This window comes from Stylophora pistillata, chromosome 2 (assembly GCF_964205215.1).
Source record: "Stylophora pistillata chromosome 2, jaStyPist1.2, whole genome shotgun sequence".
NCBI lineage: Eukaryota > Metazoa > Cnidaria > Anthozoa > Scleractinia > Pocilloporidae > Stylophora > Stylophora pistillata.
The window spans coordinates 56441111-56469036 of record NC_142520.1 but is presented as its reverse complement, the minus strand read 5'-3'; the positions used below and the strand labels follow the sequence as shown (position 1 = coordinate 56469036).

Sequence of the window (27926 nt, the reverse complement as noted above, 5' to 3'; positions counted from 1 at the left end):
CAAGTATAGCCTGGGACAATGCTAGTGAATACACGTTCGAAAGTGAACATTAATCGTCGAATCTCAATATGTATTTTGTTTCAACTAGTGGAAAAAAGTAAAGGAAATTGAAAACTTAAAACTTTTCGAAAGCCACGCCTGTCATTGCGAACTAGTGCAACAGAATAGTTAGCTCAATGAATAGAGCGCTGGACTGTTGTGCGGGAGGTCGAGGGTTCAAGCCCCGGCCGGACTAACACTCAAGGTCTTAAAATAATTGAGAAGAATATGCTACCTTTCTGTAACATCGAGTAATGGTTAGTTATTATCGACCTACACCTAGACGAGTACGAATAACGCCATGGACGAGTACAAATATCACACGTATTTGTACTCGTCTATTGTAGTACCGGTTAAACAAGTTTTCTCGCATCGCGCAAGCGAAGGACTGGATTGTAGTTACTAAAAAAATAAAAAAAGTGGCGGACAACTTGAATCATAGTTCCGACGTCGAAGAGTCTGAATGGCTGGGAAATATAGATCCAAGTTCATTTGATGAATCGAACGAAGAAAAACAGGTTGGCGACCAGAAAATTTCTTCATTTAATGAATAAAATAGAAACAACAACACAACAACGCGCCAATTCCGTTCCGCTTCGCATACTTCTGTCACGCACTCCCCGTAAATGAATATCCGCGAAATTCACCCGCTGAAACAACAGTTTGGCGTGTTGGATAATAAATCACTTATTAGACGTTTTGTTGTGTAGTATTGCAACTCGTAAAAATACTCAGCGATACTACACAACAAAACGTCTAATAAGATATACATATTCTAGTCTTCTCGGATAGGGACGAATAAATGGAGGTCCCGTGTCCTACAGGGTTAGGGGTAGGAGACGTTAATTTCTCACGCACGAGATTACTGTGTGATGGATGTCCTCCCCTGAGGTGGACTACAAACCCTTTCATAGGAACTTTTTTTGAGATATTTTATTACTTGTGTAACTTTTCACGCTGTTTATCATAAGTCTAATTTACGTAACAAGCATTCAAAATAATTAATTAACGTTTTTAGTTTTCTAAATCCTGTTCGAATTTTTTATGAAACTTGATTCAACAGGTCTGTGTTAAGTGGTTTCGTAAAACACTTCAACCTCATCAGGTTGAAAGGTGTAACTTCCTGCCAGGAATGATTGGGCGAAGGAGCTGCCATAACTGTGGCCAGATGGTGGACTGTAGGTGCATCCAAGATTTGAGTAAGAATTTGTGTTGGATGAGGCGTAGTCGGAAATGTAAATATCGTGTCCTCCACCAAATGTGGGTCCATAGCTAGAACAACTGTATATGGAATGGCTCCCATGGAAACTATACTGCCCTTGTTGGGTCAGTTTCACTGGTCCCCAGCCTGGCTTGTTAACCAATGAGAACAAAAAGGCGCTCGAAGTGTACTGCCATTCACAACTAGAAGCTGAATGATAAGTAAATAATTCAAAATGTTATTCAACTGTCGTTTCCTTTTAAGGGAGCAAACACTTATAATCTTTGATTAGGAAACTTTCATCACGTCACTGTGGTTTCCAGAAAGGTCCGAACTTAGATTGGTGCAGGTGCAGCGGCATTTCTAATGACTTTATCTAGGTTGTTCTAATCTTTCGGTGAGTGATAACACACTCTGTTTACCCCAATTTTTGGTTGCAAGGGTTAGTCTAAGTATAATCCTTTTTCTTGTGTTGTAATTATGAACATCCCTGTTGGCTAGTGGCTCCAATGAGTGATCCATGAGGCCATTAATACACTTATAACCCTACTGATATATAGCGATGATAAAATCTACGTTGTTGAAGGTTGAGCCACTTTAAAGTTACGAGGGCATAAGTAGCTGACGAATAAAGTGGTCTGTTCAGGAACGAGCCGTTGATTAACTTTAGAAATTACATACTCTACATGATCTGACTACATGAAGTCTGAGGACAACATAACTCCTCAATACTTAGACCTATTTACGCTGTCAAACTCACAATCAAAAGTAGATAGAGACGATGAGGAAATATGAAATAAAATTCTATTGCTTCCAATCAACCGGGATTTGGTCTTAGAAAGGTTCAAGGTAAGTTTGTTCGCTTTTAGCCACAATGCTACGTTGTTGAAGTCTGCATTCAATTTTCTCTCTAGCTCGCGAGGTTTTTTTGCGAAGCAGTAAAAGAACGGTTTTGTCAGCATATAATGATACCTTGGGGTGTTTAATAGCAGCAGGTAGCTCGTTAACATACACAAGGAACAATGACGGTGCCAAGATGCTCCCTTGTGGAGCCCCAAAAGTAACGGGAAGGGCTTCGGATAGTTTATTTTCACAAGAGGTTTGCCAACTCCGATTACTTAAATACTAAGAAAACCACTGCAGAGACCGGGGAGACGATTTGGACATCAAGATCCCATGATCGACTGTATCGAACGCCTTTGTAAGATCCAGAAATACAGCAACACGAATGTTCCCTTTTTCCAAGTTTAACAAGACTTCATCGGCAAAGCCACAGAATGCAGTGGCTGTTAAACGCTTACAACGAAAATCAAATTGCTTGTTTGAAAGTAAATTATTTGAATCAATGTATTCGTACAGCTGAGAGGATTACATTCTCTAAGATCTTGCTGAAAGAGCGTAAAATTGAAATAGGGCGATAATTTGTTGGGTTTGTTCCTGATATGAATAAAGCTGTCACTTTAGAACATTTACATGTCCAAGGAAACCTCCCTGTGCGCATAGACAGATTATTTAACTTTGTGATGAAATAACTGAATTCAAGCTACACTCAAAAGCCTTGTCCTGCTTATGGACAACCGCTTCGCGAATTTTATTCAATTGGAACAATCCACAGTGACCATCAATTGACAATGGAGTATGAGCTACAAATGATATTTTTTTTTTCAGCTAAAATCCGTCCCGAAGGAGAATGAGAATTCAAGGCAGAAGCGATTGACCGTGGATTTGTATGATGAACTCCGTCAGCAATCATGCATTGTGCAATCGATAACTTGCTTTTACGAAATTATGCTTCGTTTAAACCAATCATCGCTTCACATCTGTATTTCAAATTTTCAGAGACGCTAATATAATTTAGAGAATTTTATTCTATATTATCGTGTGCAAAGGATATCATGTTAGGCCACGAGTCATCATCAATATCATTCTAAATATCTCATTTGCCCGATTAACGCCGTTTATTAAATTTTTAGCGTTTATATTTAGCGCCTGTAGTCATGGGCGGCGTTTATTCGATGGCGGTGCTCGTTTATTTTCAAACCATATTTCTTGACTCATTGACCTAATTGCAGTAAAACATTCGCAAATAATTCATCTGGCGGTAATTTGTTTTTCACAATTATGCAGAAATAGATGCTCGTTGAAAACGTGAACTTAAAAGGCACTCGTAAATAACGGCATGATTAGTGTTTATTACCTCTGAGACACTGTTATAAGACACAGTTCAGTATTCCTGATCTAATATGCCATGGACCCCATTGTACTGTTTTGTTTTGTTTTGTTTGAGTGATTGTTTGTTTGTTTGTTTGTTTTTTTTCAAGCTAGAAACCAGATGCGCTTGTAGATTTTAATTTAAGCGAGGAGAAAAGGCTAGCAAATTCCATAGGTTATGCACTTACTCCATGATAAGCTGTTGTATCCACCAAATATGTATTTTCCCACACGGACAATGGTCACTGTTGGCCCTTTGCTGTCACACAATGAGTGGAAGGTAGAGGCAGCCCAACCATCCACTGATGCTCTCCAGCAGCGCTTCCAGTAAGAGGACTGGCTCTGCACAACAGGGCTTAACCAACCTCTCAGGGATCCAAGGTAATTGTCATCGTTTGCCAATATTGCCGAATAACCCAGGCCTTAAAACAGGAAATAAGTATTATTTCACCGTTGACACCCAAATTTTTTCATTGCCATAACATTTTTACATGTTATTGTGTAAAGAAGATATGGAACACTGACACAACAAAAGCAAACAACTGAACATTAGAGAAATCGTTGGTGACGCAGAGCATAAACTACTGAGGCTCCTGAGACAGGAAACTTGTCCACTTCTGCGAAGCGTTATGTTAATCAGTACAATAGGAAATGAGAAGAATTTGAACTCAGTTGTCACGTACAGAATACACTTTTCACGTATTCAAAAACAAAATGAAAAACAATCTTCCATAATTATTTTTTGAGACAGATAAAAGGCTCAGAAGACATTTTGAAATCAGTTCTTTTCCTATCAAAGTTTGAAAAGAAAGCCAGAGTTCGGTTAAAATCTCGAGGTAGGAACACCAAACTTTCACTTCCCTGCTTTACCGACAGTTTCTTGTAAACTTAACATACTTCCATTCCTAAATTTTTTTGGGTGTAAAGGGCTATAAAAATGCATTTAAAGCTGTTTTTCAACACATCTCACCTGCATAGCTGTGATAACAGTCAAATCCATCTCCAACGTATCCAGCTTTACACTTACACTTGTACGAGCCACGTTCATTTGTACACGTGGCCAGCTTGTGACAATAATTCAGACCATTTTGGCATTCATGTAAGTCTAGTAATGGAATAAAATGGAGCAGTGAACACTCTTTAAACACCAAAGAAACAGAAACGGTTAAGTAAGGCCCCTCGCACTTAATTACCCATAATACTGACGAAGCGTATTTCCGTAACCTGAACCGATTAGGAGTATCGCTCATATCCATGCCTCCCACCCCCCCTTAAAAGACCTCAGAAAGTTCTGTAGTCAGTTTTCCTGATAGACTGGTGGTTCCTAAAACTACAGCACAGTGGTCCATTCTGAGTCTCACACCAGACGAGTCACCAGTCCACCCCGATAACTATTACACAAAAACATCTGACTGTACAGCTGGACCTCGGAACAAGAGGGTCAATTTTGAGTCTCACACTAGATTTATTGTGTTCTTTGACATGGTTAAGGATACGGTAGACCTTCGCAGGTGTTTTTCGCGAAAAAAATTGTTACCGCGCTATTTAAAGCGTAACCACCATAAACTATATATCAATGGAAGGGTTATGAAATGTGCTTTCCAGCTTTAACCCAGGGGCTTTTTTCCTTTTTTACTTTGGCGGCTAAAAGAATTCAGTTCGAAAAAATGTTTTCGTGAACAACTTGAGTGCATTTCAATATCTTAAAATATATATTTTTTGAAACTGTAGTTGAAATAGTAATGCTTTGTTTGGAGTGTAATAAAAAAAAGATGTTGTCAAAATTTGGCTCGCGAAGGTCTACTGTATCCTTAAGCGAGATACCCAGGTTTCTCCGTGGCTCACCATCAAAAAGTAAGAATTCCAAGCTTTAACCCAGGGGCTTTTTTTCCTTTCTACGTGTAACTCTACTCATTATTTCACTAACTGCTACGATATACACGTGAAACTGACAAGCGAAGATGTTTATGCGACTACTACTACCCCGTATGTTCTGCCGCAAAAAAATGTCACGGGAGTCATGTGTTGTCACAATACAATTGACTTTTCCCACTTTGGCGGCTAAAAGAATTCAGTTCGAAAAAATGTTTCCGTGAACAACTTGAGTGCATTTCAATATCTTAAAATATATATACATTTTTAAACTGTAGTTGAAATAGTAATGCTTTGTTTGGAGTGTAATAAAAAATATGTTTTCAAAATTTCGCTCGCGAAGGTCTACCGTATCCTTAAGCGAGATACCCAGCTTTCTCAGTAACTCTCCATCAAAAAGTAAGAATTGTTATCAGTGAACTGTCCTGCAAAGAAACGTGGCAAAATGCAAGGACATATGTGATGCACTGACATCTTGTGCGGAAGGTAAAGAATGTTACAAGTTGCTTGACGTGTCCAAAACCAGGATAAGGCCAGACATAACTGGATCATTATTAGCACCAAACTAGCCATTGTAAAACATCAGCTGTGTTTGCTCATGAAAATGACACCTTAAAAACTTCATTCAATATGTTTGACTCACCTTTTTTACAAGTAAACTGATGACAACCACTACACTGCACGTCGTTCCACTCATAGCTGTATTTCACACCAAGTGCGTGCACACAATCTTCTTCTTTGAAGTTATTTGGCTGATTTTTGGCCCAGGCTGTAAAGTTTCCATGTCCACGATCCGCCCAAGTAAAGTCACCCTCTGTTGATCTGTCATTCAAACCCAACCAGGATTTATCTCCATTATGGCGATGTTGAATGTAAACATTTTCTTCATTGTTGTTGACATCAACAAGGACTGAGTTTTCTTGTCTACATTTTGTTACAGCTGTGGTCCAGTTTGCACAGGTATCACTTGTGTAGTAACAGAATCCATTGAAGTAGCTCCATCCGGGATTGCAGATGTCTGGAATTAAATGTGCGTGATTTAATCTTGGAAAGAGTAACAGAAATTTATTATCCACCTACACTCCGCAGAGTAGAAATAACGCCCAAAACGAGTACAAATGTCACACGGTATTTGTACTCCGGAGAACCGGTTAGACAGGTTTTCTCGCATCGAGCAAGCGAGGAATTGGATTCAAGTTAAAAAAAAATGGCGGACAATTTAAATGATTTTTCTAGCGACGAAGAGTCGGAATGGCTGGCGAATATTTATCCAAAAAACACAACGCGCCAATTCCGTTCCGCTTCACATACTTCTGTCACGCACTCCCCGTAAATAAATATCCGCGAAGTTCGCCCGCACTGAAATAACAATTTGGGGTTCTGTCCTGGTGTACCGGTTTATAAGGGAATTACCATTGTTCTTTCTTTGTTTAGGAGTTATCGGTTAGCTATTATGTATTGCTTGGTCTTTTGTATTGGCTCTTGTGAACCGGTACACGAGGACAGAACCCAATTTGGCGTGTTGTACGATAAATAACTTATTAGACGTTTTGTCGTGTCCTATCGCTGAGAATTTTTACTAGTTATTTGTATTTTGACGAGGCGGTAGGGCTCTTCAAAATACGGCACAACTCGTAAAAAATACTCAACGATACTCGACAGCAAAAGGTCTAATACGATATATGTATTCATATGTGACAAAGCTTACTAAATGATCTGCGTCTCTGTCATGGAAGTGTTAGGAATTTATTTATTAAATGTAAATTATTTTTTTTATTCTCTTAGGATCAGTGTAGTTCGTGATTATTTGTATCTGTTACGTAATTTTTATTCTTCACTTGTGTAAACTGTTGTGTAATTAACCTTTATTGTGTATATCAAATAGTTTTCTTCATTCTTTTCGGGCACCTTGCGTCCATGTGTATTTAAGGATTTGGGTGGTTTGGTACGGGGTGGTTTTGTTTTTGAGAGAAGGTCACCGGCGGTGAAGGTTTGAAAGTTACCAAGACTCGTTCGGATCAGAGCACGTTTTAATCACTGAAGAGTCATTCAGCAAAACCGTTCCTTTACACGACAAAGGATCCATTTGTCGGGGAGCACATGTGTGCCGAGAAGCTGGCCGAAGAAATTAAAGCGCAGAACTTGAAGGAAAAGGAGAAGATTATCTTCTGTTAGACAGTAAGCCAGTGAAGACAACTGAGTCAAGAAAGATCTGAGCGAAGACCGAATTACGTGAGGTTGGAAACTTCTACGTTTAGCTGGGTTAAACGTGAGTTCGGTTTGTGAATTGTGAATTTGGTTTGTCAGTCGTTTGTTGGTGGAGCGTGGTGATTTGTGGACAGGAGAGGAACACGGACGCGGGGCGTAGGGAAACCCAACCGAACTGAACTAAAAAAAAAAAACCTTTTCTTTATCTTAATAGTAATAATCTTGTAAATAGTTTTTAGTGTACTGTAGTTTAAGTTAGCGTATTCCTGTAAATTAATTAGATCATTGGACTATCGTTATTGTTAGTCGCTTTATTGTTGTATTAGCATAATAAATATCTCTAGGCCTACGTTTAGTTGTATTGTGGCGTGTGTTCTCGGGCTCGTTTATGTTCTGTGTTTTGTTTGTGTTAGGGGGCACCCACCTTTGTGGCGCGGATTCGTCACAGTCTCCTCCGTCTAAATATTGATGAAATCTAACCCGCAAAGTTTAGTTGCATACCGACCTGTAAGGACCGCATAACTCACTGACACAGGATCATATCTGGTCCCGTAAAGTTCCTTAACACAGATTCTGAATCCAGACACATTCATATTCTGCAAAAAAATTCGAAGTTTATTATTTAAATGAATTCTACATTTCCCTCTCTGTCGAGTTATTGTCCTCTACAACATTTTTCGCAACGATATTGAAAGCGGGAAAAAATAAAAAGGGTACAAGCTGAGAGTTTCTTTTGGATGATTTTTGATAATCAAGCATCCGTTTTCAAGCCGATTCTTTTAAAGTCTACCGTAACATGCTTTTTACCTCAATCCAAGTAGAAATGCCATTATGAGCTGGTGCCAAGTTTCCACTCGCTGTTGTGCTGTGATTGGCTGATATTTGGACAGATGGCGTCGTATTGTAACTTCGTGTAAAGTGTACAAGCTGTCAGTAAGATGAAAAACAGATACTGAAGGAAATTCTTGAATAACTGTTTCCTTGAGCATCATCATTAATTACTCTAATTTTCTATAATCGCAGGGCTCGACTCAGACTTACGCTGTACACTTACCTCGCAGTAAGCGTTGTTGTCTTCATCTGTTGGTGGATTCGTATTTGGAAAGTTTACAGAGCCATGCTCAGTGAAGAGTGGCTTGTGCAACTTAGCAAATGCAAACCAGGTCTGTAAAGAACCAGTGCAAAAAACAACACTTGCTTCTAGTGAGTACCATAACGCAAATTCAATGAGTTAAAATGATTTCACACAGTAAAAGATCTTAAAATTGAATGAATAAAATTGTAATGGAATGAAACTAAGAGAATTCTAATCTAATTTGAGTACAAATGCAAAGATTCAAGCGTGTTACTGAGGAAAGCCGATACCTTGGTGAGCCTTGAGAAAATAACCCTAATATCAGAGCTTCATCTATTTTTCAACAGAGATAAAGCACATCACATACCACATAAATGTCCTGATGCTTGCCGTCAAAGTTTTGTAGCTCCCGCAAACAAGCCTTGAACGAGTCCTTGGTTACATCTTCTGTCCAGATCAACGCAGCGTCGTGTTCCTTTCCACTTCTTTGGTGATCAGATGTACATACATATATATCTTATGTGATTCTCGATGGGAAAAGTTTGGAGACATAAGAAATAACTTGTTTGTTCAAACTGGGGTGGAATTGTTGGATCATTAGCCCCTCGACGATCCTACGCTTGTGGAATGTTTCTGCTGAGGAGAGAACCCGCCAAGTGGAAGAATGTGATGGATTTTCTCGCAAGTTTTTTGTAGGTTCAGAGGTGTGAGCAGGATTTGAATGCTCCGAAATACGTACTGTTAAATTTCTCACAGTTTCGCCAATATAATTAACGCCACAAGGACAATCTCCATTGTAAAACAACTTTGGATCTGTGAGTATTTTTAAGGCTTTCAATTTGCCTTCTTTGCCACAGGACTACAAAGATGAAATTAAAATTAATGAACTCGTTGAGTTTTGTAACAAACGTCTTACCGAATCTCTCGTTTTTACCGCAAAAAGAAAGCTTGATAAAAACTTTCTTTCGGTCTTCGAAGAGAAAATTCGGAATGATGTTGTCATCTTGCATTGAGTCGTTTAGAAATTCGTTGATTGTATGCGAAACAAAACGCCTGGGATAACCTGCATTGACAAAAGATGTTTCAAGAGTTTGTATGTCCCTGTCAGAATCGGTAGAGATGCGTTTCGCTCTATGGAGTACGCCAGTGATGCTATTCCTTTTCCATTTAGTAGGGACCTCAGATTTCCAATATGTTGGTAGTTTTCCCGGTTTCTTAAAGACGCTGCAATTAAACTTGTTGTTCTAACTAAAGGCAGTATCGAGGAAGTGGTCGATTGAGCATTCAAATCCTGCTCAAACCTCTGAACCTGCGAAACACTTGCGGGAAAATCCATCACATTCTTCCACTTAGCGTGTTCTCTCCACAGCAGAAACATTTCACAAGCGTGGGATCGTCGAGGGGCTAATGATTCAACAATTCCGCCCCAGTTTGAACAAACAAGTTATTTCTAATGTCTTCAAACTTTTCCCATCGGGAATCACATAAGATATATATGTATGTACAGACGGTCATTATTTTCAACCCTGATGATGGAAAACAGCCATCAACGTTTGGTTTAAACATTTTAATAATTTTTTTCCTAATCTTTTAGCCTTGTATATAGAGTATCCTATTATTGTTATTATTATTATTATCATCATTGTTATCATTATAATCATTGTTATGGGCTCCAGGTCCTATCTTGAGCATTGCGTCAACGATAAAGTCGAGGAATGGGTAGAGCAAGTGACAAAATTGGCTGAGTTTGCTCTGTCGCAGCCCCAGCTGGCTTGCTACCCAGCGTTTGCTTTTGGATTAAAGCTCCGCTGGACGTACTTTATGAGAACTCTGACTGACATAGATGATCTACTCGGACCTCTGGAGAGTGCAATTGCTGATGCCGAAATTATTATAGATCACAAATGTACACAAGCTGAACGCGAGCTGCTGGCGAAAATGGGAGGCATGGGCCTAATAAATCCGAGTCAAGTAGCAGCCGTAGAGTATGTAGCATTGCCTAATATTACTAGTCCGTTAGCGCAACAAATAGAATCTCAGGTACCTGAGCCAACCGACGAGAATGAAATACGCCCTGTGTAACAGGAGATGCGCCGAATGAAAAGTAAGTATCTGAAGCAAAAACTTGATGAGGTGCAGAGCTCGATTTCTGAAAAAACTTTGAGAGCTGTTGAACTTGCCACTCAGAAGGTTTCTTCTAGTTCGCTTACTGTTTTGCCAATTAAAACAAAAGTGAGTTTCGAGACGCTCTGAAACTCAGGCAACGACTGAAAAGTTCTTGACACGCCCTCTCTCTGTATTTGCGGGGACATCTTCACTGTGGATCATGCTATGATATGCAAACGGGGCGGATTTATCATACAACGCCACAATGAAATGAGGGTTTTGGAGGCGGAACTGCTTCGCATGGTGTGCAATGGTATTGAAATCGAACCAGTTTTGCAAGACATCATAAGAGAACAGTTGAATTGGAAGCCAACACTGCCCTAATGCACGACAAGATATAGTTGCTAGGGAATTCTGGGAGAGGCAGAAAGCGGCTTTTCTTGATGCGAGAGTGTGCCATCCAAATGCAGACACCTCTAGAGATATGGATCCAGACCAGATATTCAGGGAGCATGAAAGAGAGAAGAAGCGTCAGCACGCAAGCCGTGTGTTAGAAGTAGAGCAAGCTACATTCACGCCATTAGTTTTTTGCATGACAGGTGGAATGGCGGTGGAATGTGAACGATACCATAGTAGACTTGCTAAGCTAGTTGCTACAATGAAGGGCGAAAGCTATGCGACTACCATGTCATGGATCAGGGCAAGAGTGTCCTTTGCGCTGCTGAGATCATCATTGCTTTGCTTTTAAGTTAACTCTCCTAGTAACTCGCGAGCCTCGTAAAAGAAGTTTCCAGCCTAGTTTTTTGGTCAGATGTTTTTAAAACTAAGCTATTATCTTGTTTTCTTCTTATATATTTGATTGTTATGTAAATAGGTATGAATTTTATTGCTATTAATAGAGTTATTATTATTATGTGGCAGTTAAAATGTCTGGATGCCAGAACCTATATACACGAAAGCTGGGCGTCTAGGACGTGGCCAGCTAACATGTTTAGAATTTACATATGTACCCCCCCCCCCCCCAAAAAAAAAAAAAAAAGAAAACTTATACAAAATGATGAAAAAAAAGAAAATTCTAAAAAAAAAAAAATTCCTAGTGGCTAGTCCCTAATGTCTTTAAAACTCAACAAAATAAGACATGGTTAAGATGAAGCTCTTTAACTCATGACTTTCAAAGATCTTGCAATCTTGAGTGAACTGCTGACTACAGACTTCTGCATTCTACCTAACACTGCTGTACTCCTTTCTGATCCAACAAGCTCCCTGACGCTCTTCTTGAGGTCTTTCAAGTACCCTCCCAGGATATCAATGATTATGTTGTACTGAATGATATTAAAACTCGGGTACTGTCTCTTGAGTTCTAGACGAAGTGGGGCGAACTTCATGATCTTCTCCTCGTCTTTGTGGTCCCGATTGTCTACCCATGGGCAGCGCACCTCCAGTAGTGTTACCGTCTTGCGCATCTTGTCAACTATCCGACCGTTTATCCTGTTGGCCCTGATTTCCGTTATTATTATTATTATTATTATTATTATTATTGCTACTATTATTATTATTATTATTATTATCAATTAAAAAAATTATTTTTATCAGTATCATTTGTTGTTTTTATCCTCATTTAAGCCAATGAAAGGAGAATGAACCCGGATGTATCAAAGAATTATCTGTATGCAAACAACTATTTAAATAATAAATTACCTTTCGAAACGTCACATCTGCACAATTCGTTCCTGACCACCATTTTGTCATTTTGATTCTTCCCGTCATTCCCTCGGGGGGTGCTCCTTGGTACGCCATCCAATCAATGGTGGCGAAAGGGTTGAAGTTGTTTCCATTCCTCCCAGACTGCATTGCACAGACTGTAAAATTTTGATTGTTGACTTTTTCTGTCCAAAATGTGATAGCATGATGCACCGTGTGGGAGTCATTCAGGTTCATGTGATTAAGGGTGATCTGTACTTGAACTTCTTTGTTCGGATAGAAGCGGTATGGTGGGAATACCACTATTTTGCAGCTTGAGTCTGACCATTTGGGAACTCGAAAAAGCTTTACCCGACCGTGAATGATTGGAAAGCCTGTAAAGATTGGAAAAGCGAAAGTTCTAAACCAGCTGTGACCAATTTTTTCCTGTTATGCCTCATGCAAGTTTCCGGAGGTTTCAATGTATTTGAAAATCCTAATTTTTGTGTGTGTCTTGTAAATGGAAGACAAAGTTCCTTCTCTTGGTAATAAGGCCTTACCCTCACAGCTGCCAGGATGATATAAGGTATTATTGTCCAGTCCCTTGCAGAAGCTCAATTTGTACAGGCATTCATTGCCATATGTCGTTCCATTTTCCGTGCAGACAGGGTCTTGATACGAAGTCGTCACACACACACCGAGCTTCATGGGCACTGAAGGTTTTGCAGACTCCAAATGATGGGCAGAACACATTTAGACAGGGATTGAGATCTGTGAATGTGAAGCAAAATGTTAGTTACCTCAAAATTAAAGAAAGATACCAAAGCAACGACATCAAATGATTGTACTCATATATTCAAGTTGAACCCAAACCTCCAATAACGACGTAGCTAACAGACAGAGGGTCGTGTTTGCTTCCTGTTCCACTCAAGTCTTTGACACAAATCCTCATGGATGTGAGGCTAACTTCCTACACAGAGACCAGAGAGCACAAGTTGAAACAACAGCAGAATAACAATCATAAAATCAGAGCGATCATTTACCTCAACCCAGGCTGATATGATGTTACTTTTGGGTGAGACAAGGCTTTTCATGCTGACTTGAGGGTTGTACAAATGATGCACAGACACAAGGACAACAGGTGAAGCATAAAAGGTTGTGTTGAACAGCACCTCCTGGTAAAATTAAAGAGAGAACAAATTTAAATGAGAGAAAATCTGTATGGTACTACGTAGCTCTGTTTTGAAAACGAACCTTTTTTTTACCTTGAAATAGCTCCTCAAACTTCACAGTAAACGAGACTAGATTACACTTACTTGACAAAAACCATAATTGTCTTCAGCCGTTGGCGGGTTACCGTTCGGAAAATCTGCTTCTCCTGACAGCGTAAAATTAAATTCAGAGCCATTGCCAACAAATGCAAACCAGTCCTGCAATAAATGAATGCCAAGCATACGTTGCCGTCAGACAAAGTATAAGGTTCTCAGAGTGAAAAAAAAGTAATAGAAAAAAAAGAACCCAGCTAAGTCGCCTTACTCGCTCACCCATAAAAACCACAGGATCATATCTCTTACCACAGTGGTGTCTTGATGTTTCCCATCGAAGGGCAGGAACTCCCGGATGCACACCTCAAAAGTTCTGGAATTTACATTTTCCAGCCAAACATACATAGCGTCATTTGGCTTTGTGTCACGTGTGTACCTAGCTGACACAAATACAGATGGTCTTCCAGGAAAACTCTGCAATGTTTTTGGATAATATATGAGTTTATGTCTATGGAGTAAATTCACCTCAGTTCTAATAAAAATCATGCAGCTCGACCACCCAAGGTAAAGGTGTATATTGGATATCTTGTCTTTCATTGGTTGAGAGCGAAAAACTTGAAATCTTTCCTAATTCATCTCTTTCTTTACCTTGCAGGGTTTAGACTTTTTAACCCACCACCGAGATGTCCGTGAATACTGAGTGGCCTGTCTGAATGAACATGGAAATCTGTCCCACATGAGGTAGGCGGGCTTCGCTTTGCAAGTTGGTTTCTAGTCTTGCTTACTGGGGTGGAACATGCTAATAGGGCCTTGACCTGAAAGTTTTGTTTTGTTATTTCGTTATTTCTTCTAACCTCCGAGAAGGTAACTTTGTCGCACTTAGTTTCTGTTGTCCATATTCCATTAAAAGAAACACTACCACGCGTCATTTTTGGATGATCTTGGAAAGCAAACCAGTTAACGACTCCTGTACCATTGGATCCAATGCCTGACTCACGAGCACACACTTCAACATCACGCGTAGTAACGGACTCAACCCACATAGCTGACGGTGAATGGACGCGTGAAAACGTCTCACCATGGCTGACCGTCACCTGAACATTAACCTGTAATTTCGAATCCAGGACGCACAAGTGATTATCAGAAAAATAATGAGATTAATCTGTACACGCATTTTAAGCGAAATAACTTAACATTATAAAATAACCGACGGATCTTGCTGTTCCATTACTCTTTCCTTCCCCTGAATTGTTTTTTATCTCTTCACACAGCTGCCTTGTTTGATGCTTAGAAGGCAAGTTGAATTTTATTTCTTAAGTGCTAATCTCTGGAACTTGTCAGAGATGTTTCCCCTTTTCAGTTTCCAAGGCTTCAAAGGTGTCTCCTTTGTCTTTTGTTCCCAGTTCCTAATCTCTGGGGTCTCAATTAACAGTGACAAATAAAGAGCGTTGATTACAACGGAATATCTTAAGTCAAGACTAGATCTATTGGGATACTCTTTAGGATATCCATGGAGATGTGATCACACTTGGCGCTGTGGCAGCCGAACAAGAAGGGGAGCTGAAGAACATAGATAAAACAAGAAGCGTATTTCATCAGGAGGAGAAGTGGTGTGGAATAGATTCAATTGACAAAGACGCGGGATCAATAAATTCGACTCGATCTAGAAATTGATCAAAAATGGAATCGATCAAATGGCAAGAAAAAAATGTTCCCTGAGTTTTGCACTACTGAAGACCTGCTATTGCCTCCGGTCAATGTTGGATGGTGCCTCGAAATGCTTCGGATCATAAACCACTACTTACCGTTCCCGATCCACTGAATGTTTTGGGGAATACAACTGTTGTGCAACGAGGCAGTCGACAGTGTTGAGAAGGTGAACACGCACTGCTACAGCTCCAACCCTGCAGAGTCTGAGAAATGTTCAGCCTGCCAGTTTGGAGGAAAATACCTACAGGTAAGGAGATGAATATTTATCAAAAGAATCAGTTAGCGCACGGCAGAGATAAAGGGGAGGTGTTTTCCTCGTTTTGGGAATTTTAATTTCACCTAGTAGTTCAAATGGAACAAATAACGTGGAACACAGGAACTGATGTGACGAACATGTACATGTGCGCCTCCAGCACAGGACTGTTTAAACGTAGAGCAATTTTCAATTAAATGAGGTAGTTAATTGAGGACAGTTCTGCTTTTACTTAACTTCACTCTTGCGTCACCTTGTCAAAAGAGCAGATGCAAAACTGAAATCAATCTCGTTTTGGTCGCTCTCATTTTTCCATACAGCTTAAAAAGCAGTCACTGTTTTTAATTTGAGCGGTTACATGTATCACTTCGCTCCGACGATGGGCTAACGCTCGAAACGTTAGCTTTTCTAATCATTACGGTGGCTAATTTACCATTTCAACTTTGTTGATATATCCAAATTATTTCGTTACTCCCACCGACGCAGCCCCAAACAGTTTCTTTCGAAACTATCAGCATTTACATGTATCACTGGCTAATGATGATGTCAACCTTAGTTCTGCCTGACCAACGTTATCAATTCGCTTTTGGTTTTCCGGCATCTCGAAAACTATTCCATTTTAGTCTTCTTGTATCGCACTCGCGTGACTAGGTCCCTCAATGTGAATATAAATGGCTTATCCAGCAGATAACGCCGGTGAATTCCTTTTGTGAATGACAACCAGACTTCGCAGTCAGATTTGTTAATTGTTTCAGCGTAACATTTTGACCTTATCAGGTGAGCTTACAAGTTGATATTCTTCGTGCAGCACTGTTGTGGAGTTTATCTGTTTACTTTAAAATATACACCATACTTTTTTCCATAGACACTGGGGGAGGTTGCCTTTTTTTTCATGAATACTGATCAGGGTAAGGTATGTAAGGTATTTCAGCTTTAAAGTCTCGCGTAACCGTGACCATCCAGAAAATAAAAAAACTGTGACATTAGCAAATAATAGAACTTTTATAGCGTAGGTATCCATGCCAAGCCTGGGGGGGAAAGTAACATTTTCTTAAGGAAGATACGACTGAGCAGCTTTCATTTACCGAATGAAGCGTGTATTTTGGTGTTACGTAAGATAAAAAAAATTAAGATTCAAGGAAATGTCAATGCAATGACCACTCTGAGCAGAAACTAAAGGGTCAGACATGACATTCCTTACGACTTGACAGGTCAGAACGTTCAACTTGCTCATGACTGATGTGCACTTATGGGGCCTACTTATGATCTTGCTGCGAACTAATACTTGCTACGTGGCTTTAATGTATTTTTGTTTAAGCTTGAGGCAGAGGGCAAGAAACATCTATTAACATCGCTGGACGGTACATAACTGCATGATTTACAAAATGAAGTAATCAAAGTATTTTTTATGTCGAGACCTACATTTATATGAAAACAGTTTTTAGACGAGGAAGTGGTATAACATGACCAATGCTACTTTAAAAGAAGGTAAGTGGTGGTTATCTAGCTTTTTAATTCTTTATTGTAACTCTCAAGGGCTTTTAATTAAGTCGAAACAGCAATGGCTCTGAATTTAATTTCACGCTGTCAGGAGAAGCAGATTTTCCGAACGGTAACCCGCCAACGGCTGAAGACAATTATGGTTTTTGTCAAGTGAGTGTAATCTAGTCTCGTTTACTGTGAAGTTTGAGGAGCTATTTCAAGGTAAAAAAAAGGTTCGTTTTCAAAACAGAGCTACGTGGTACTATACAGATTTTCTCTCATTTAAATTTGTTCTCTCTTTAATTTTTGCAGGAGGTGCTGTTCAACACAACCTTTTATGCTTCACCTGTTGTCCTTGTGTCTGTGCATCATTTGTACAACCCTCAAGTCAGCATGAAAAGCCTTGTCTCACCCAAAAATAACATCATATCAGCCTGGGTTGAGGTAAATGATCGCTCTGATTTTATGATTGTTATTCTGCTGTTGTTTCAACTTGTGCTCTCTGGTCTCTGTGTAGGAAGTTAGCCTCACATCCATGAGGATTTGTGTCAAAGACTTGAGTGGAACAGGAAGCAAACACGACCCTCTGTCTGTTAGCTACGTCGTTATTGGAGGTTTGGGTTCAACTTGAATATATGAGTACAATCATTTGATGTCGTTGCTTTGGTATCTTTCTTAAATTTTGAGGTAACTAACATTTTGCTTCACATTCACAGATCTCAATCCCTGTCTAAATGTGTTCTGCCCATCATTTGGAGTCTGCAAAACCTTCAGTGCCCATGAAGCTCGGTGTGTGTGTGACGACAACTGCCCTTCGTATCAAGACCCTGTCTGCACGGAAAATGGAACGACATATGGCAATGAATGCCTGTACAAATTGAGCTTCTGCAAGGGACTGGACAATAATACCTTATATCATCCTGGCAGCTGTGAGGGTAAGGCCTTATTATCAAGAGAAGGAACTTTGTCTTCCATTTACAAGACACACACAAAAATTAGGATTTTCAAATACATTGAAACCTCCGGAAACTTGCATGAGGGATAACAGGAAAAAATTGGTCACACCTGGTTTAGAACTTTCGCTTTTCCAATCTTTACAGGCTTTCCAATCATTCACGGTCGGGTAAAGCTTTTTCGAGTTCCCAAATGGTCAGACTCAAGCTGCAAAATAGTGGTATTCCCACCATACCGCTTCTATCCGAACAAAGAAGTTCAAGTACAGATCACCCTTAATCACATGAACCTGAATGACTCCCATACGGTGCATCATGCTATCACATTTTGGACAGAAAAAGTCAACAATAAAAATTTTACAGTCTGTGCAATGCAGTCTGGGAGGAATGGAAACAACTTCAACCCTTTCGCCACCATTGATTGGATGGCGTACCAAGGAGCACCCCCCGAGGGAATGACGGGAAGAATCAAAATGACAAAATGGTGGTCAGGAACGAATTGTGCAGATGTGACGTTTCGAAAGGTAATTTATTATTTAAATAGTTGTTTGCATACAGATAATTCTTTGGTACATCCGGGTTCATTCTCCTTTCATTGGCTTAAATGAGGATAAAAACAACAAATGATACTGATAAAAATAATTGTTTTAATTGATAATAATAATAATAATAATAGTAATAATAATAATAATAATAATAATAATAACGGAAATAAGGGCCAACAGGATAAACGGTCGGATAGTTGACAAGGCGCGCAAGACGGTAACACTACTGGAGGTGACCTGCCCATGGGTAGACAATCGGGACCACAAAGACGAGGAGAAGATCATGAAGTACGCCCCGCTTCTTCTAGAACTTAAGAGACAGTACCCGAGTTTTAATATCATTCAGTACAACATAATCATTGATCTCCTGGGAGGGTACTTCAAAGACCTCAAGAAGAGCGTCAGGGAGCTTGTTGGATCAGAAAGGAGTACAGCAGTGTTAGGTAGAATGCAGATGTCTGTAGTCAGCAGTTCACTCAAGATTGCAAGATCTTTGAAAGTCATGAGTTGAAGACTTCATCTTAGCCATGTGTTATTTTGTTGAGTTTTTAAGACATTAGGGACTAGCCACTAGGAATTTTTTTTTTAGAAGTTTCTTTTTTTTTATCATTTTTTATTATTATTATTATTATTTTTTTTTTTAGGGGGGGGGGTACATATGTAAATTCTAAACATGTTAGCTGGCCACGTCCTACACGCCCAGCTTTCGTGTATTTAGGTTCTGGCATCCAGACATTTTAACTGCCACATAATAATAATAACTCTATTAATAGCAATAAAATTAATACCTATTTGCATAACAATCAAATATATAAGAAGAAAACAAGATAATAGCTTAGTTTCAAAAAAATCTGACCAAAAAACTAGGCTGGAAACTTCTTTTACGAGGCTCGCGAGTTTCTAGGAGAGTTAACTTAAAAGCAAAGTAATGATGATCTCAGCAGCGCAAAGGACACTCTTGCCCTGATCCATGACATGGTAGTCGCATAGCTTTCGCCCTTCATTGTAGCAACTAGCTTAGCAAGTCTACTATGGTATCGTTCACATTCCACCGCCATTCCACCTGTCATGCTAAAAACTAATGGCGTGAATGTTGCTTGCTCTACTTCTAACACACGGCTTGCGTGCTGACGCTTCTTCTCTCTTTCATGCTCCCTGAATATCTGGTCTGGATCCATATCTCTAGAGGTGTCTGCATTTGGATGGCACACTCTCACATCAAGAAAAGCCGCTTTCTGCCTCTCCCAGAATTCCATAGCAACTATATCTTGTCGTGCATTAGGGTAGTGTTGGCTTCCAATTCAACTGTTCTCTTGTGATGTCTTGCAAAACTGGTTTGATTTCAATACCATTGCACACCATGCGAAGCAGTTCCGCCTCCAAATCCCTCATTTCATTATGGCGTTGTATGATAAATCCGCCTCGTTTGCATATCATAGCATGATCCACAGTGAAGATGTCCACGCAAATACAGAGAGAGAGCGTGTCAAGAACTTTTCAGTCGTTGCCTAAGTTTCAGAGCGTCTCGAAACTCACTTTTGTTTTAATTGGCAAAACAGTAAGCGAACTAGAAGAAACCTTCTGAGTGGCAAGTTCAACAGCTCTCAAAGTTTTTTCAGAAATCGAGCTCTTCACCTCATCAAGTTTTTGCTTCAGATACTTACTTTTCATTCGGCGCATCTCCTGTTACACTGGGCGTATTTCATTCTCGTCGGTTGGCTCAGGTGCCTGTGATTCTATTTGTTGGGCTAACGGACTAGTAATATTAGGCAATACTCTACGGCTGCTACTTGACTCGGATTTATTAGGCCCATGCCTCCCATTTTCGCTGGCAGCGCCAGCAGCTCGCGTTCAGCTTGTGTACATTTGTGATCTATAATAATTTCGGCATCAGCAATTGCACGCTCCAGAGGTCCGAGTAGATCCTCTATGTCAGTCAGAGTTCTCATAAAGTACGTCCAGCGGAGCTTTAATCCAAAAGCAAACGCTGGGTAGCAAGCCAGCTGGGGCTGCGACAGAGCAAACTCAGCCAATTTTTTCACTTGCTCTACCCATTCCTCGACTTTATCGTTGACGCAATCCTCAAGATAGGACCTGGAGCCCATAACAATGATTATAATGATAATAATGATGATAATAATAATAATAACAATAATAGGATACTCTATATACAAGGCTAAAAGATTAGGAAAAAAATTATTAAAATGTTTAAACCAAACGTTGATGGCTGTTTTCCATCATCAGGGTTGAAAATAATGACCGTCTGTGCATACACATATATCTTATGTGATTCCCGATGGGAAAAGTTTGAAGACATTAGAAATAACTTGTTTGTTCAAAATGGGGCGGAATTGTTGAATCATTAGCCCCTCGACGATCCTACGCTTGTGAAATGTTTCTGCTGTGGAGAGAACACGCTAAGTGGAAGAATGCGATGGATTTTCCCGCAAGTGTTTTGCAGGTTCAGAGGTTTGAGCAGGATTTGAATGCTCAATCGACCACTTCCTCGATACTGCCTTTAGTTAGAACAACAAGTTTAATTGCAGCGTCTTTAAGAAACCGGGAAAACTACCAACATATTGGAAATCTGAGGACCCTACTAAATGGAAAAGGAATTGCATCACTGGCGTACTCCATTAAGCCAAACGCATCTCTACCGATCTTGACAGGGACATACAAACTCTTGAAACATCTTTTGTCAATGCAGGTTATCCCAGGCGTTTTGTTTCGCATACAATCAACGAATTTCTAAACGACTCAATGCAAGATGACAACATCATTCCGAATTTTCTCTTCGAAGACCGAAAGAAAGTTTTTATCAAGCTTTCTTTTTGCGGTAAAAACGAGAGATTCGGTAAGACGTTTGTTACAAAACTCAACGAGTTCATTAATTTTAATTTCATCTTTGTAATCCTGTGGCAAAGAAGGCAAATTGAAAGCCTTAAAAATACTCACAGATCCAAAGTTGTTTTACAAAGGACATTGTCCTTGTGGCGTTAATTATATTGGCGAAACTGTGAGAAATTTAACAGTACGTATTTCGGAGCATTCAAATCCTGCTCACACCTCTGAACCTACAAAAAACTTGCGAGAAAATCCATCATATTCTTTCACTTGGCGGGTTCTCTCCTCAGCAGAAACATTCCACAAGCGTAGGATCGTCGAGGGGCTAAAGATCCAACAATTCCACCCCAGTTTGAACAAACAAGTTATTTCTTATGTCTCCAAACTTTTCCAATCGAGAATCACATAAGATATATATCTATGTACAGACGGTCATTATTTTGAACCCTAATGATGGCAAACAGCCGGAAACGTTTGGTTTAAACATTTTAATAATTTTTTTCCTAAGCTTTTAGCCTTGTATATAGAACATCCTTAATTAAGCGATCATCGTGGACAATAACAATAAGCATTATTTTTATTATAATAACTATAACAATAATGATGATTATAGTAAAAAGACGTTCGGTAAAAAAAAGTCAATGCAGACAGCAATTCACTATAATTTGATATCATTTTAATATTTGACCCCACTGCAAATTACTAATGATTCAGATGACTTTGTAATGATCAATGCAGACCAAACTCAATTTAAAAAAACTGCCAAAATGTAGTCAGATTTGTGATGAAAATGTTTATTTTCATGTGTTTAGGACAAGTTTAAGGATTCACCAGTTGTTCTTGTGACATCTGATCACCAAAGAAGTGGAAAGGAACACGACGCTGCGTTGATCTGGACAGAAGATGTAACCAAGGACTCGTTCAAGGCTTGTTTGCGGGAGTTACAAAACTTTGACGGCAAGCATCAGGACATTTATGTGGTATGTGATGTGCTTTATCTCTGTTGAAAAATAGATGAAGCTCTGAGATTAGGGTTATTTTCTCAAGGCTCACCAAGGTATCGGCTTTCCTCAGTAACACGGTTGGATCTTTGCATTTGTACTCAAATTAGATTAGAATTCTCTTAGTTTCATTCCATTACAATTTTATTCATTCAATTTTAAGATCTTTTACTGTGTGAAATCATTCTAACTCATTGAATTTGCGTTATGGTACTCACTAGAAGTAAGTGTTGTTTTTTGCACTGGTTCTTTACAGACCTGGTTTGCATTTGCTAAGTTGCACAAGCCACTCTTCACTGAGTATGGCTCTGTAAACTTTCCAAATACGAATCCACCAACAGATGAAGACAACAACGCTTACTGCGAGGTAAGTGTACAGCGTAAGTCTAAGTCGAGCCCTGCGATTATAGAAAATTAGAGTAATTAATGATGATGCTCAAGGAAACAGTTATTCAAGAATTTCCTTCACTATCTGTTTTATATCTTACTGACAGCTTGTACACTTTACACGAAGTTACAATGCGACGCCATCTGTCCAAATATCAGCCAATCACAGCACAACAGCGAGTGGAAACTTGGCACCAGCTCATAATGGCATTTCTACTTGGATTGAGGTAAAAAGCATTTTACGGTAGACTTTAAAAGAATCGGCTTGAAAACAGATGCTTGATTATCAAAAATCATCCAAAAGAAACTATCAGCTTTTACCCTTTTTATTTTTTCCCGCTTTCAATATCCTTGCGAAAAATGTTGTAGAGGACAATAACTCGACAGAGAGGGAAATGTAGAATTCATTTAAATAATAGACTTCGAATTTTTTTGCAGAATATGAATGTGTCTGGATTTAGAATCTGTGTTAAGGAACTGTACGGGACCAGATATGATCCTGTGTCAGTGAGTTATGCGGTCCTTACAGGTCGGTATGCAACTAAACTTTGCGGGTTAGATTTAACTTAACAGTTGATGATTTTTTAATTAGAAATTTACAATGCAAGTTAATCCCTCCGCTTTTTATTATCCACCTGGTTGGACACGCACATCATAAAATTGCAATTTTGATATGATCACCGTGAGAGAGTGGTCAGTCTGATTGGTTTAATCCAACTTTAGCCTTTCCTTATTTCAAATAGAGGTGTAAGTTTAAAATTTTCGACCGAAACAGCCCTGCACCTGCAAAGTAAAAAAAAAAAAAAAAAAACTTGAAAGCTAGAATTATTTAAGTAATCCGTTTATTATCCTTTCTGCCCCATTTCCTAATGATGCACATGATACTTTCGCACGAAGGAAAAAAAAACTCAGAGACAATAATTTTACTGTTAAGTGGACTATGCTTCAACTGTTCATAGAGGTACGCCGAGGTCAAGTTCAGACACACCGCCTCCTCGAGATTCTGCATCTTGTAGCAAACACATTTATTAAATGGTTCAAGACTTGCATTGTTATCAAATGATGTTTTGCACATCTATATCTGGTTTAAGGGATCTCTGTGAGAGAAAACAGGTTTTCTCCTTGATTTATAACTAAAGTTTCCGTATATGTAATTATAGCTTCTTATCATATCGTGATGAAATCTTTGGTCATGCAGACATTCCCTGAAAGGCCTTGTCAATCCGTTTGAAGCCTAATTCCTTCTATCTTAATTGATGAAGTCGGGAATGATACAAAGTTCCTCAAAAGATTGGAACCCCTTTGGGGGTGGCCTTACATAAATTCTCGAGAATGTGAAAAAAATTGACTTCTATCCTCACGGAAACAAGAAATTCGAATCACATTTGCAAAAACTTTTACAGAGGATATGTCGCTTCCTGGTCTGAAGTAATCTGTCAATAGGCAGAAAAAATAGCTCAGTAATCTACGGATAAATTTACTGTGTGAATCATGCAGCAATGTGTATCCTGCCGTTAGGTGTTGTCACTGGCCTCTTGGTCAAAATCAAACATTCAGAGGTGAAAATATTGCGACAGGTGAAATGTGATCGGCTGTGAAATATTCATCGTAAGCGTATTTTCCCTATGATACGTTGCTTAAGTAGTAGAGTATTTGAGCCAACAACAACATTAATTTAAGCACTTATGCAAGAGACTTTTTATATTGAATTATAAAACACACTTCACAGATACCGATCACAGTCATTTGGTAGAGGTTTAGTCTGTGAGGATGAGTCGTCCAACTCTGCTGGTGCTGACCGTTTTCATCCATGGAAATCTATTATTGGCCGTGAAAGGTAAAACTGCATTACCACTGAAAATACTATCAGTTACGAAAGCAAAATTGCATCTGGAACCCTGGAAGCAATTTAGAAAATTATGGCAAAGAAATTTATATTTTATTGTCTAACGAACTAAGCCGAGCTTCAAATTGATTAAGTCTTTCTTCTTCAGTCTTCGTTTGGGTTTTTCATGCAGACCTCACTGCTGATCTCAATATAATGTCAAGTTTCTTGAAATACCTTTTGTGCTACTTCACTCACAAATTTTGGAAAAACTGCAGTAGAGAAAAAAATAATTTCGCTCATGTATCAACTTTAAGTCTTGCGTCGTCAAACTTTGCTGGTTAGAACAAAAGTTGGCAAACGTGAAGTCATTTCTTCTGATGACAAATTCATGTTTTGAAGTTAGGTAGTAATGTGGGAGAGGAAAATTGTATTTCCTACACAGTCTGTTATGATCATTATTCTATTCGTCAGACCTTCTCTAGGTTCAGCTTTAAAGTCTCGCGTAACCGTGACCATCCAGAAAAAACTGTGACATTAGCAAATAATAGAACTTTTATAACGTAGGTATCCATGCCAAGCCTGGGGGGGAAAGTAACATTTTCTTAAGGAAGATACGACTGAGCAGCTTTCATTTACCGAATGAAGCGTGTATTTTGGTGTTACGTAAGATAAAATAAATTAAGATTCAAGGAAATGTCAATGCAATGACCACTCTGAGCAGAAACTAAAGGGTCAGACGTGACATTCCTTACGACTTGTCAGGTCAGAACGTTCAACTTGCTCATGACTGATGTGCACTTATGGGGCCTACTTATGATCTTGCTGCGAGCTAATACTTGCCACGTGGCCTTAATTTATTTTTGTTTAAGCTTGAGGCAGAGGGCAAGAAACATCTATTAACATCGCTGGACGGTACATAACTGCATGATTTACAAAATGAAGTAATCAAAGTGTTTTTTATGTCGAGACCTACATTTCTATGAAAACAGTTTTTAGACGAGGAGGTGGTATAACATGACCAATGCTACTTTAAAAGAAGGTAAGTGGTGGTTATCTAGCTTTTTAATTCTTTATTGTAACTCTAAAGGGCTTTTAATTAAGTCGAAACATTTATTACACAAGGAAAGACATTTCAAAATGGATGATGAGACATTTCGAGCCCTGTTAGCAAAAACATTCCAAAGCAACGTTTATGACGAAGTTATAAACATGGGCTCCCCTTAAATCTCTGATAGCGATCCTATCCGAAACAACAATTAAGGCTTTCCGGCCTCAGTACAAAGAAAATTAAACCTAGAGAAGGTCTGACGAATAGAATAATGATCATAACAGACTGTGTAGGAAACACAATTTTCCTCTCCCACATTACTCCCTAACTTCAAAACATGAATTTATCATCAGAAGAAATGACTTCATGTTTGCCAACTTTTGTTCTAACCAGCAAAGTTTGACGACGCAAGACTTAAAGTTGATACATGAGCGAAATTATTTTTTTCTCTACTGCAGTTTTTCCGAAATTTGTGGGTGAAGTAGCACAAAAGGTATTTCAAGAAACTTGACATTATATTGAGATCAGCAGTGAGGTCTGCCTAAAAAACCCAAACGAAGACTGAACAAGAAAGACTTAATCACTTTGAAGCCCGGCTTAGTTCGTTAGACAATAAAATATAAATTTCTTTGCCATAATTTTCTAAATTGCTTCCAGGGTTCCAGATGCAATTCTGCTTTCGTAACCGATAGTATTTGCAGTGGTAATGCAGTTTTACCTTTCACGGCCAATAATAGATTTCCATGGATGAAAACGGTCAGCACCAGCAGAGTTGGACGACTCATCCTCACAGACTAAACCTCTACCAAATGAATGTGATCTGTATCTGCGAAGTGTGTTTTATATTTCAATAAAGAAAGTCTCTTGCATAAGTGCTTAGATCAATGTTGTTGTTGGCTCAAATATTCTACTACTTAAGCAACGTATCATAGGGAAAATACGCTTACGATGACATTTCACAGCCGATAACATCTCACCTGTCGCAATATTTTCACCTCTGAATGTTTGATTTTGACCAAGAGGCCAGTGACAACACCTAACGGAATGATACACATTGCTGCACGATTCACACAGTAAATTTATTCGTAGTTTACTGAGCTATTTTTTCTGCCTATTCACAGACTACTTCAGACCAGGAAGCGACATATCCTCTGTAAAAGTTTTTGCAAATGTGTTTCGAATTTTTTGTTTCCGTGAGGAAAGAAGGCAATTATTTTCACATTTTCGAGAATATATGTAAGGCCACCCCCAAAGGGGTTCCAATCTTTTAAGGAACTTTGTATCATTCCCGACTTCATCAATTAGGATAGAAGGACTTAGGCTTCAAACGGATTGACAATGCCTATATGATAAGAAGCTACAATTTTATATGAGGAAACTTTAATTATAAATCAAGGAGAAACCTGTTTTCTCTCACAGAGATCCCTTAAACCAGATATAGATGTGCAAAACATTATTCATAACAATGCAAGTCTTGAACCATTTAATAAATGTTTTTGCTACAAGATGCAAAAACTCGGTGCAGGTGCAGGTGCAGGACTGTTTCGGTCGAAAATTTAAACTTACACCTCTACTTGAAATAAGGAAAGGCTAAAGTTGGATTTAAACAATCAGACTGACCACTCGTTTGCAGTGATCATATCAAAATTGAAATTTTATGATGTGCGTGTCCAACCAGGTGGATAATAAAGAGCGGAGGGATTAACTTGCATTGTAAATTTCTAATTCAAAAATCATCATCTGTTAAGTTTTCTAAAAACCATAAACCTGAATGGTTCTTTAATCTCGGTCATCTTTGTTTTTTTATTCTGGCTCGTTGTGGCTCAATTACTGGCTTCTCACTGTGTTCAACTTTGACCCAGAGGGCAAAAAATACAGGTAGCTTACACATAACTGCACGATTCTTAAGGTGGCAAAATTTGTTAATGTTTTTATCACAGGAACAATGCCTGCCTCAGCATTAAAAAATTTCGACCAAGAAATGGTAGTAATCTTACGTTTCCACTTAAAGTTCTGCAGTTCAATGACGTTGAAAATTAGACAAAAGGACTAAAACTGAGTTAGTTCAATTTTTCGAGTATTCCTTCCACAGGGAGGAAAGGAAATACTTTCATATTTTAAAAATGCGGAATCTCGGTGAGGGACCGTCCCTTAATTTGACTGCAGATCTCATTGAAGGCTATAACATACATGTACATAACGGTCAATTTACCTTTTT

General features: G+C 39.0%; 2 protein-coding genes and 2 pseudogenes across 3 annotated transcripts; 1 reads left to right on the top strand and 3 right to left on the bottom strand.

The window, feature by feature from the left end:
• Positions 1 to 563: 563 nt before the first annotated feature.
• On the bottom strand, positions 564 to 9122 carry LOC111318825 (uncharacterized). Its single transcript, XM_088748631.1, has 8 exons — positions 8974 to 9122; positions 8586 to 8696; positions 8339 to 8458; positions 8037 to 8127; positions 5967 to 6341; positions 4422 to 4556; positions 3640 to 3873; positions 564 to 1450 (listed from the first exon to the last, which is right to left on the bottom strand). Exons 4-8 carry the CDS (start codon positions 8122 to 8124, stop codon positions 1110 to 1112), a joined length of 1173 nt encoding a protein of 390 aa, XP_088604757.1. The 5' UTR covers positions 8125 to 8127; positions 8339 to 8458; positions 8586 to 8696; positions 8974 to 9122; the 3' UTR covers positions 564 to 1109.
• A 1740-nt stretch (positions 9123 to 10862) lies between these two features.
• On the bottom strand, positions 10863 to 26654 carry LOC148740548 (uncharacterized; annotated as a pseudogene). The gene is made up of 10 exons (XR_015996854.1): positions 26427 to 26654; positions 15463 to 15608; positions 14512 to 14763; positions 13967 to 14131; positions 13709 to 13822; positions 13436 to 13567; positions 13266 to 13362; positions 12953 to 13163; positions 12411 to 12787; positions 10863 to 11126 (listed from the first exon to the last, which is right to left on the bottom strand). The product of XR_015996854.1 is annotated as an uncharacterized LOC148740548 (transcript).
• LOC148740549 (uncharacterized) lies at positions 17006 to 23402 on the top strand. Its single transcript, XM_088749147.1, has 10 exons — positions 17006 to 17010; positions 17171 to 17273; positions 17415 to 17546; positions 17620 to 17716; positions 17819 to 18037; positions 18203 to 18579; positions 22257 to 22424; positions 22702 to 22812; positions 22940 to 23059; positions 23271 to 23402. Exons 1-10 carry the CDS (start codon positions 17006 to 17008, stop codon positions 23400 to 23402), a joined length of 1464 nt encoding a protein of 487 aa, XP_088605273.1.
• On the bottom strand, positions 19477 to 20549 carry LOC148740550 (uncharacterized; annotated as a pseudogene).
• Positions 26655 to 27926: the final 1272 nt, after the last annotated feature.

Excerpts from the sequence above, each read along its gene's own strand:
- LOC111318825 (XM_088748631.1), bottom strand. The coding sequence starts at position 8,124 with ATGAATGTGTCTGGATTCAGAATCTGTGTTAAGGAACTTTACGGGACC. Across the intron at positions 4,557-5,966 it reads TCAGTTTACTTGTAAAAAAG|ACTTACATGAATGCCAAAAT; the intron begins GTGAGTCAAACA and ends TTCCATTACTAG. Across the intron at positions 1,451-3,639 it reads ATACAACAGCTTATCATGGA|CTTCTAGTTGTGAATGGCAG; the intron begins GTAAGTGCATAA and ends CTTATCATTCAG.
- LOC148740549 (XM_088749147.1), top strand. Across the intron at positions 17,547-17,619 it reads TCATATCAGCCTGGGTTGAG|GAAGTTAGCCTCACATCCAT; the intron begins GTAAATGATCGC and ends GTCTCTGTGTAG. Across the intron at positions 22,813-22,939 it reads ACAACAACGCTTACTGCGAG|CTTGTACACTTTACACGAAG; the intron begins GTAAGTGTACAG and ends TCTTACTGACAG.